We start from the raw sequence: 12,117 nt of genomic DNA, 5'->3' as shown, positions 1-12,117 counted from the left end.
GAGGGGGAGCAAGAGGGAAGGTGTGTGGAGGGAGGAGAAGGACGAGGAAGACAGGTGTGCTTGGAAGTCAGCCCCAAGAGCCGTTGTCTGTTTATGATCGTTAAGTTTTATTGATATTTTTTCCTTTGTCGTCTTTCTTCTTAGTGACAGGAGAGTGGACCACATCCCGACCACCCCGTGGACCACATCCCGACCACCCCGTGGACCACATCCCGACCACCCCGTGGACCACATCCCGACCACCCCGTGGACCACATCCCGACCACCCCGTGGACCACATCCCGACCACCCCGTGGACCACATCCCGACCACCCCGTGGACCACATCCCGACCACCCCGTGGACCACATCCCAACCACCCCGTGGACCACACTCACACGCCGCGCCAATTGTTGAAGAATGAGTACATAAACTTGAGCTGAAATCTTAGAAAAATGAAATCCTCTGAATCAGAACAGCTTCGTGGCAAGTCAATATCGACATTCTTTATAAGAGAATAACATACTTGTTTTACAAGCAACACAACTGCGAGAGTGTTGTTATTACCTGATGACAAGCAGTAGATATCCCTGAGATAGCACTACCGCCTCTTTATTTTTTTAAACCTAAATTGTGATTACCTTATCGTCGTGACTCTGGAGACACCCGAGTGGCCTTGCTGCTATCGGAAGGTGTTGAAGGTGTTGTTCTGTTTTGACTCTGTTGTGTTGGTGTAAACTTCGTCTTCTTCGTCAGAGTTAAGTGTGTTACCAGCGGTATATACAAAACACATACAGTGGCACATTGGCTTCATCTACCTGAACATGTCGACCAAGGGTTCTCGCAGTTCGTCAGTATCTACAGTTTCTGGAATTGTACAGTAAGTGAAAATACGTTAAATACGTTAAATACGTTACTCAGCCTTTGACCGTACTCAGCCTCTGACCGTACCATCATGAGTGCATTAGTTATGAACTGTTTTGAATGAAACTTTACATTATATGGGAAACTCTTACCATGATCTAAGCGATTCTGACTTTCAATATACTATATACTTAGAAGACAGAAATACTGAATTGTGGCATCGAACCTAACCTAATACATAATCTAACACTTAACCTAATGCCTAACTTTCAACCTATCCTAATACCTAATCTAACAATACATAACTTAACAGAATTCATTGCCCAATATAACACTTAACCTTACACAATGCATAACCAAACAATATACATGACCTTACACAACACATAACCAAACAATATACATGACCTTACACAACACATAACCAAACAATATACATGACTTTACACAATACATAACCAAACAATATACATGACCTTACACAATACATAACCAAACAATATACATGACCTTACACAACACATAACAATATCTAATACATAACCTAACACAATATGTTAATGCCTCACTTAGCCAGTAATCGGGTTCGTTTCCTTTTAACATTCTATCGGGCCTTAGTGCCTCTTTTTACCAGGTCCAACCGCAAGTCGTGGTGAGGTTATTAAGAACCGAACAGTAATAGTCAATCGAGCAGGAATGGGGGGTAAACAGCGCTAACAAAACCATCACCGCATGTTCTTCACTCTTATGTACAACTATATACACTTATAACATATACAGGCCGCAGATAACACTGTATGTATCACTTTTACACAAAAAAACGTCTGTGATCACGGCGAGTCCTCCTTCATACAACACTCAAGGTTCCTTTCCTGAGCCTTTCTTCTGACGTACTCATGCCGGTAAGACCATTTTTCTCATCAATTCACAGGTCAGTCCTCCACAGCATCATAAATTTCTAAATACTACCTAGAAATTCCAGCAACACGCTGGCTAGCTTCCTCTAAAGGCTCTAAAACAAGTCTTTCGTTCAGGACTGCCCTTGCTGGCCACTCCTGGCAGACTGCCTCTTGTCATCCAGGGTACCCCTCACATCACTTCTAAAGAAAAAATATTGTATAGTAAGAAAGAAACTACACAGGTGTCAGTAAGATCACAGTCTTCCACCGGGAAACAGAAAATGGGGTCAGGTGTGGTCAACAGATGGCATTAACATCGTCACACCTACCTCCCTCCTAATGAATTTTGTTTTATTTCTTGAAATAAAACAAATTAGTGTTTTAGATGCATGATAAGGCATCTGTTACTTTATAAACTCGATTTATGTGTCCAGTAATAAGAGCATACTACTAGAGGTGTTGGCTCCATATGGTTAACCTAAGATTCTTAAGACGGAACTGTGCTAAAAACTTCAAGGGATTATGGTCCAGAAAATTGTATAACCATTACTCGTCAAATAGACGTCAAAGTGTTGCACAGCGCTCACCAAGGCCAGTGTTTACTTTTCTATCACTGAATAATTCCGTTGATAATCACTTAATTTCTTGGAATAATAAGCCATAGAGTGTTCTATCCCTTTTGTATAATTTTGTGACAGCACTGCCCCTATACTATAATCTGAAGCAACGACTGTTAATATGAATCTGTCATTGACATTAGGGGACATAAGAATGGGTGATGATATCAGGCTGGCTCTTAGGCTCTCAAAGGCTAGCTGACAATCCTTGGTATATGAATCTGTCATTGACATTAGGGGACATAAGAATGGGTGATGATATCAGGCTGGCTCTTAGGCTCTCAAAGGCTAGCTGACAATCCTTGGTATATGAATCTGTTAATATAATAATAATAATAATAATAATTTTTATTTAGGCAAAGGTACATACATAAAGAGATTTTACAAAGTTTGTTGGCTTTATAGATAGAGCTAGTACATACAATGCCTAAAGCCACTATTACGCAAAGCGTTTCGGGCAGGATATGAATCTGTCATTGACATTAGGGGACATAAGAATGGGTGATGATATCAGGCTGGCTCTTAGGCTCTCAAAGGCTAGCTGACAATACTTGGTCCACGTGAACGTTGCTCCCTTCTTCAGGAGATTTGTCACAGGCACTGCTATATTTAAGAAGTTAGGAGCGAACTTACGGTAGAATCCGGCCATACCCAAAATCCGTAGGACCACCTTCCGTGTTGAAGGGTCGGGTACTGAAAAACGGCTTCTACGTTGCTGTTCTTGGAAGCGATCCATCCTCCACCAACCACCTGTCCTAAAAAGATTACATGTCTTAACAAATTTCGATTTATGCAGGCTGACTTGTTGAATAACTGAAAAATTATTTAGAATAACCAACCGAGCTTGTTGCATAACCGAAAAGAATGCTTCCATTTGCCGTAAATGGATTTCCCAGTTGGAATTGTAAATTAACACTTCATTTAGATAAATAAAATAAACAAATAAAATAAATAAATATTTATTTAGGTAAAAATACATACATACAAGATGAGTTACAAACAGAATGTTGGATTTCTAGATAGAGCTAGTACATACTATGCCTAAAGCCACTAATGCGCACAGCATTTCGGGCAAGATGTGGGAAAAACACTTACACTAAAAACTTACAACTAATTGAGAACAAAAGCATAGCTTGAATTGAAAAGAGGGAAAAAGAGAAAAAATATGAAAATATTATATGATGGATGGAACAGCAGATATTGAAACAGCAGAGCAAAAGTAATTTAAACTAAATAAACATAAGACTACATTTTTCTTCAAGTTTATTCATGGTGGATATCAGCAGTTTAACAAGTTAGTCAATAATCAATATCGTTAGTAAATAGCAAGACATAGAGTGACATTTAGAGGGTAAGGTAGGTTACATGGAGTTTATTAGGTAGTACTTAGTTTTACTCTTAAACTGGTTGAGAGAGGTACACTCTCTAACATGATTGGATAGGTTATTCCACATTCTGGGTCCCTTGATTTGCAAAGCTTTTCTAGTTTGGTTAAGTCGCACTCTTGGAATATCAAATAAGTATTTGTTTCTGGTGTCGTGCCCATGGGTTCTGTTACAACCTTCTAGGATGCGTTGAAGGTCAGGATTGACATTACAGTTCAGAGTTTTAAATATACAGAGTACACTTGAGAGGATGTGCAGTGACTTAATATCTAAAATATTCAAAGATTTAAGAAAGGGGGCCCGAGTGCTGGGGCCAGCGTTTGTTATTGTTCTAACAGCAGATTTGTATTGTGTAATTAGAGGACGTAAATGATTTTGGGTAGTAGAACCCTAAACACAAATACCATAATTGAGATAAGGATAGATGAGAGAGTAATATAGCATTACCAGGGCAAAGCGAGGTACATAGTATCTGATTTTAGAGAGAATGACAACTGTTTTAGAAACGTTTTAAGCTATATTTAGAATGCTGTCCTAGAAATTTAGCTTGTTATCAATGAGAACACCAAGGAATTTACCATCTACTTTGTTACTAATTTGGAAATTGTTTATTCTTAGATTAATTTGATCTGAGGATTTATTACAAAACAAATATATAAGGTTTTGTCAATATTAAGGGTGAGATTGTTAGCAGTTTGCCAAAGAGAGACTTTATTTAGTTCAATATTCACTGTAACATTCTGAGCAAGAGAATCAGGACTGGAGAAAATGAAGGTTGTGTCATCAGCAAATAAAATTGGCTTGAAATGTTGAGAGGCATTTAGAAGGTCATAAATGTAGATGAGAAAGAGGAGAGGGCCAAGTATACTGCCCTGTGGAACACCAATGTTGATGGGTAAGGTGGGAGAATTGGAATCATTCACAGAAACATACTGGAGCCTGTCACTAAGGTAAGACTGAAGCTATTGGAGGGAGTGATCTCTGACTCCATAGTGATGTAATTTAAGAAGAAGGTTTTGGTGATTGACAATATCAAAAACCTTACGTAGGTCAACAAATAACCGAACAGGAAACTCATTTTTTATCAGGAGCTGCATGTATCAAGTTAATCATATTAATCAGTGCATCATTGGTGCTTTTTGGGGTCTGAATCCATATTAGCAAGAGCTAAGTACACTGTATTTAGCTAAATAGGAGTATAGCTGTTTATAGATTAGCTTTTCAAATATTTTAGACAAGGTTGGCAGAATTGATATAGGTCTGAAATTGTTGACATCAGTGAAATCACCATATATGTAGACTGGGGTTACTCTGGCTTTTTTTTTTAGACTATCAGGAAAAGATTTGGAGTTCATGTGATTTGTTGTAGAGCAATGCAATGGCCAGAGGTAGAAATCTAGACTTTTTTTTAATTAGAGTTGGTATCTCAACAAGGGCACTTCACTTTGTTTTAAGAGAAAGGATTATCTCATTAATATCATAGAAATTGGTGGGAGTTAGGTACAGAGGGAGACTCTGGATAGTTTGCTGTAGGGTAGTCCTTAATATTAGGTTGGGAAGATGGGATATCATTTGCAAGGGATGTGCCAATGGATAAGAAGAAACTATTGAATTTAGTGTTGACCAGACCACACACTAGATGGTGAAGGGCCGACGTTTCGGGCCGTCCTGGACCATTCTCAAGTCGATTGTCTTGAGAATGATCCAGGACGGACCGAAACGTCGTCGTCGTCCCTTCACCTTCTAGTGTGTGGTCTGGTCAACATACATTAGCCACGTTATTGTGACTCATCGCCTGCATATTGAATTTAGTTGTAGTGTCAGAGGCAGAAAGCTCACCATCATCATTGGATAGGAGTATTGGCTTCTTATTCAAGATCTTCTTTGATCCTAAAATTTGTGATATAGTGCTCAATGTTTTCTCAATGTTCCCATTTATTTGGTCGAATTTATTTCCATAGTATTTTATTTTGGCTCTCCTAATTATTTTGGAGAGTATTGAAGAATATCTCCATGAAACAGCTTTGGAGATGACCCCTAACCTATACTTCTTCTCAAGGTCATGTTTTTTATTAATAGATTTAAGTATACTCTTAGCAAGCCATGGATTGTTTAATTTTTTAGTTGTGACTTGCTTCGTAAGCATTGGATAGTGGGTATTACAGAGGCTTAGAGTTTTCTGGAGAAATGTTTGCACGGCATGGTTGATGTTCACTATGATACCTATTTCAGACTCCCAGTTGATATTAGCAACAATAAAGTTGCTTATAGACGTTTCATTGTGCAGCCTAAAGCTTATCTTCATTGTATCTAGAGGTGGTTTATTAATGTTGGTTAGAAGAAATGTGGAGTAATGGTCTGTGGTCATATCAGTGATTATCTCTGAAGTAGGGGGAGAGGTTATTTTAGTCCAGATGTGTTCAAGAGTAGAGGCACTCGTATCAGTAATTCTCGTTGGATTAGTAATTAAGGATATGAATAAGCAGGAATTCATACAGTTGAGGAAACTAGCAACTTGAGAGTTATCAAGCTTGCAGAGGTCAGTATTAAAATTGCCTAATATTATTAGTTGGTTTTTGTTAAGTTTGGTTGTTAGTATTATATTTCTAAGGTTAGAGTTGAATTCAGATACATTAGTGTTAGGAATTTTGTAAACTGCTCCCTCAGTCAGGTCAGCCTCGGCTCTCTTGACTTTGAAACGGGTAAAGATATACACGCCACAGGAGTCTCTAGTTTTAATTGCTCTAGCATGTCCGTTCTTGTTGACCAAACCACACACTAGGAAGTGAAGGGACGACGACGTTTCGATCTGTCCTGGACCATTCTCACAATCGACTTGAGAATGGTCCTGGACGGACCGGAACATCGTCGTCCCTTCACTTTATAGTCTGTGGTTGGGCAAAATATTTCAGCCACGTTATTGTGAATCCTCGTCATATTGTGACTCCTCGTCATCATGTCAGTTCTTGGTAGTAGTAAAGAGCAGTATCACCACCCCTCTGAACTGGTCGACAGTTGTGAATCGCCGAGTAGTTTGGTATGTATTCACCTAGTTGTGCTGGCAGGGGTTGAGCTCTGCTCTTTCAGCCCGCCTCTCAACTGTTACTAACTACTATCTAACTTTTTTTCCACACTCACACACCCCAGGAAACATCCCGTAACAGCTGTCTAACTCTCAGGTACAAATTTACTGCTAGGTAACAGGAATATCAGGGTGAAAGAAACTTTGCCCCTTTGTTTCTCCCTGGTCCGAGAATCGAACCAGGATCACAGGATTACGAGTCCTGTGCGTTGTCCACTCAGCTACCAGACCCCCAACAGGGCCCCTAACATCGTTTGCTGTATAATACCTGCAATTTTGATCATTAAAGTGATGATCCCTTTCTTATTCCTATTACTGTCCCCGTTTAATACACCTTACTTTCGTACCTTTTGCCTTGCTTTTTCTTCCTATAAGATTTCCTTCTCACCTCTCTCTTGCTTATTTATTGCCATCGCCTCCCTCCGTGCTACCCACCATCTGGTCACCATTTGGTCCGGGAGACATCTCCCGTCATGCAGGGTGCAGTCGCACCTCCACAGATCTCCAGTATCATCTATTGATACTGGTGATGGCTCAAAAGGGCCACCACTTACGAGCTATTCATGCCCGTGCCACCTTTTGGGTGGCTTCATCTTTATAACACATTCACAAGGGAGACATCTCCCGCCATGCAGGGTGCATTCGCACCTCCACAGATCTCCAGTATCAGCTCCTGATACTGGTAATGGCTTAAAAGGGCCACCACTTACGGGCTATTCATGCCCGTGCCACCTTTTGGGTGGCTTAATCTTCATCATCATCATCATCTTGATCAGTCACCATCTGGTCACCGTTTGGTGCGGGAGACATCTCCCGTCACGCAGGGTGCAGTCGCACCTCCACAGATCTCCAGTATCATCTATTGATACTGGTGATGGCTCAAAAGGGCCACCACTTACGAGCTATTCATGCCCGTGCCACCTTTTGGGTGGCTTCATCTTCATCTTAACACATTCACAAGGGAGACCGTCATGCAGGGTGCATTCGCACCTCCACAGATCTCCAGTATCAGCTCCTGATACTGGTAATGGCTTAAAATTGTCACCACTTACGGGCTATTTATGCCCGTGCCACCTTTTGGGTTGCTTCATCTTCATCTTAACACATTCATAAGGGAGACATGTCCCGTCATGCAGGGTGCATTCGCACCTCCACAGATCTCCAGTATCAGCTCTTGATACTGGTAATGGCTTAAAAAGGGCCACCACTTACGGGCTATTCATGCCCGTGCCACCTTTTGGGTGGCTTAATCTTCATCAATCAATCAATCAGACAACCCACCATTTGGTCCGGGAGACATCTCCTGTCACGCAGGGTGCAGTTGCACCTCCACAGATCTCCAGTATCATCTATTGATACTGGTGATGGCTCAAAAGGGCCACCACTTACGAGCTATTTATGCTCGTGCCACCTTTTGGGTGGCTTCATCTTCATCTTAACACATTAACAAGGGAGACATCTCCCGTCACGCAGGGTGCATTCGCACCTCCACAGATCTCCAGTATCAGCTCTTGATACTGGTAATGGCTCAAAAGGGCCACCACTTACGGGCTATTCATGCCCGTGCCACCTTTTTGGTGGCTTAATCTTCATCAATCAATCAATCTCCGTGCTACTGGAACTTATTGTTCTGAGTAGCGAATCTTAAACAACAACAACATCCCTCCCTCCCTCACGGGAGACATCTCCCGTCACGCAGGGTGCAGTCGCACCTCCACAGATCTCCAGTATCATCTATTGATACTGGTAATGGCTCAAAAGGGCTACCACTTATGGGCTATTCATGCCCGTGCCACCTTTTGGGTGGCTTAATCTTCATTAATCAATCTCCCTCATCCACCGCTCTTGTGCCAGGTAAGTCCACTATGAGCTCACCATAGCCCATGCTACTTGCCCCGCTCCTGTGCCAGGTAAGTTACGGGCTCACCATAGCCCGTGCTACTTGGAACTTGTTCCGAGTAGCTGAATCTATAACAACAACAACAACCTCCCTCATCACTTACGGGATATTCATGCCGCTGCCACCTCGGCATGGGTGGCAGCGGCATGAATCAAAGTATCAAAGTATTTGAAAATAACAATATAGTAAGTGACAAATGAAGAAAAGAAAATATATAAAATGGTGGGAGTAAAAAAACCAATGTAAAATTAAAAACCTTTTGAAAGGAAAGGCAGAGCTATAGTACACTTTGGTTGTTAGATGAAACTATAAGTTACACTCTGGGGTTGAGAAGGTTCTGTGTTAGAGGGGACCCCAGTGATAGGATTCACTTGGCATCTGGTTATTCAGTCAATAACCCACAGTCAGTAAGAAAAGATCTGAGGTGCGCCTCAGTGGTTATTTCATAGGTCTTCCCAGTGTCAGACTTCTTAGCTATGATTTTAACACCTTTTACAAAACAATGTTTAATTGATCTTTTGGAATTTTGTCGGACTTGTCGCAGTTTCAAGAAAAGACTGTCTGTTCCTGGTCAAACATTTATTAAAATAAACAGTTTTTTTTTAGACACTGCAGCTCCGATAAGATCTGTTTTTCGCAAACAGCAATCTAGTTTCACACGAATTCTCCTATTATTTTCACCAGGTAATTTAATACCCACTCTAGATGCTGCTTTGATGTCTTTTGCATAAATTTCATAAATCATCTTTTCATATAATTCACGGATCACGATGGAAGCACAATCCTCCCCGTCAGTTTCTTGGGAAAAATTGCATGAGGACACAATGACAGATTCAAAGAGCTTTTGTTGGTCAGATTCGTCTTGAGAAACGGTGTGATGTAGACCGTGGTCTATTCTACGTCACGTAGTACATTAGTCATCAATCGCTGAAACGTAGAAGCGGCATTTTTCATGTCAAAAGGCATCACTTCACACTCAAAAAGACCATCAGGAGTCACAAGAGCAGAAATATTTTTGGCGCACTCTGTCAGAGGTATCTGCCAATGGCTCTTGAAGAGGTCGAACTTCGTTAGGTAGGTCGCCCTACCGACGGTATCAATATACTCTTCTATCTTGGGAAGTGAATATATATCACCTATTGCCACCTTGTTAACCTGTCGGTAATCTATGCATAACCTATGATCATCACCAGGCTTAGGTACAAATATTACGTACTACGACCTCAGACTAATACTAGGAGCGGTCAGATTATGTTGGAGCATGAAGTCTATCTCACGTCTTACCACCTCTTTCTTGCGGGGATTAAGTCGGAAGGGATGTTGCTTTATCGTTGTCACACACGTCTTTCTCAAGGCCCAATTTGCCTAATAAGCCAAGTTCTCCCGAATTTCAATATTTTTCTAAAAATTTTCTTATGAAATGATACAGCTATCTATCTTATTATATATGAGTTAATTTGTTTAAATTTGAGTTACAACTAACGTAGATATATGACCGACCCCAACCAACCCTACCTAACCTAACCTAACCTATCTTAACCTAACGTAAACTAACATAACTAAATCAATAATTTATGTTCTTAATATAATATAATGATAATATATAAAATTAACAACCTGGAAACATTTTATTGAAAATAAAGAAAATCACTCGGCCTATCGGGCCTTGCATTTTAGGATGAGAAGTACGTTCTATGGCTACTAGGTACGACACATATATATATATATATATATATATATATATATATATATATATATATATATATATATATATATATATATATATATATATATATATATATATATATATATATATCGTACCTAATAGCCAGAACGCACTTCTCAGCCTACTACGCAAAACTCGATTTGCATAATAAGCCAAGTTTTCATGAATTAATTATTTTTCGACTACCTAACCTACCTAACCTAACCTAACCTAACTTTTTCGGCTACCTAACCTAACCTAACCTATAAAGATAGGTTAGGTTAGGTGAGGTAAGGTTCGTTAAGTTCGGTCATATATCTACGTTAATTTTAACTTCAATAACAAAAAAATTGATCTCATACATAATGAAATGGGTAGCTTTATTATTTTATAAGAAAAAAATTTGAAAAAATATATTAATTCAGGAAAACTTGGCTCATTAGGCAAATCGGGCCTTGCATAGCAGGCTGAGTACGACGTTCTGGCTACTAGGTACAACACATATATATATATATATATATATATATATATATATATATATATATATATATATATATATATATATATATATATAAAATATATGGGAGTATATTGCTTCTGGGAGTATGGGTTCGAGTCACTTCTGGGGTGTGAGTTTTCAGTTGCATATTGTCCTGGGGACCATTCAGGCTTGTTCGCATATATATATATATATATATATATATATATATATATATATATATATATATATATATATATATATATATATATATATATATATATACCTAACCTAACCAACCCTACCTAACCTAACCTAACCTATCTTAATATGTTAGGTTAGGTTAGGTAGCCGAAAAAGTTAGGTTAGGTAGTCGAAAAACAATTAATTCATGAAAACTTGGCTTATTAGGCAAATTGGGCGTTGCATAGTAGGCTGAGAAGTGCGTTCTGGCTACTAGGTACGACATATATATATATATATATATATATATATATATATATATATGTCGTACCTAGTAGCCAGAACGCACTTCTCAGCTTACTATGCAAGGACAAATTTGCCTAATAAGCCAAGTTCTCCTGAATTATTATATTTTCTCTATTTTTTTTCTTATGAAATGATAAAGCTACCCATTTCATTATGTATGAGGTCATTTTTTTTTATTGGAGTTAAAATTAACGTAGATATATGACCAAACCTAACCAACCCTACCTAACCTAACCTAACCTATCTTTATAGGTTAGGTTAGGTTAGGTACCCGAAAAAGTTAGGTTAGGTTAGGTTAGGTAGGTTAGGTAGTCGAAAAACAATTAATTCATGAAAACTTGGCTTATTAGGCAAATCGGGCCTTGCATATTAGGCTGAGAAGTGCGTTCTGGCTATTAGGTACGACATATATATATATATATATATATATATATATATATATATATATATATATATATATATATATATATGTCGTACCTAGTAGCCAGAACGCACTTCTCAGCCTACTATGCAAGGCCCGATTTGCCTAATAAGCCAAGTTTTCCTGAATTAATATATTTTCTCTAATTTTTTTCTTATGAAATGATAGATCTACCCATTTCATTATGTATGAGGTCAATTTTTTTTATTGGAGTTTAAATTAACGTAGATATATGACCAAACCTATCCAACCCTACCTAACCTAACCTAACCTATCTTTATAGGTTAGACTAGGTTAGG

The 12,117-nt window shown here is 39.1% G+C and overlaps 1 protein-coding gene across 1 annotated transcript in view; it reads left to right on the top strand.

Annotated features, from left to right (window-relative positions):
* The first annotated feature begins 643 nt into the window (after positions 1-643).
* LOC123770837 (uncharacterized) overlaps positions 644-12,117 on the top strand; it is a 262,279-nt gene continuing 250,805 nt past the window's right edge. Inside the window, exon 1 of the mRNA XM_069305725.1 lies at positions 644-858. Coding sequence (XP_069161826.1) covers positions 803-858 — 56 coding nt within the window. The 5' untranslated portion in view covers positions 644-802. The remainder of the gene's footprint in view (positions 859-12,117) is intronic.

The sequence above is a fragment of the Procambarus clarkii genome, chromosome 56 (assembly GCF_040958095.1).
Source record: "Procambarus clarkii isolate CNS0578487 chromosome 56, FALCON_Pclarkii_2.0, whole genome shotgun sequence".
In the NCBI taxonomy this organism is placed as follows: domain Eukaryota; kingdom Metazoa; phylum Arthropoda; class Malacostraca; order Decapoda; family Cambaridae; genus Procambarus; species Procambarus clarkii.
This window is presented reverse-complemented; position numbering and strand designations above follow the sequence as displayed.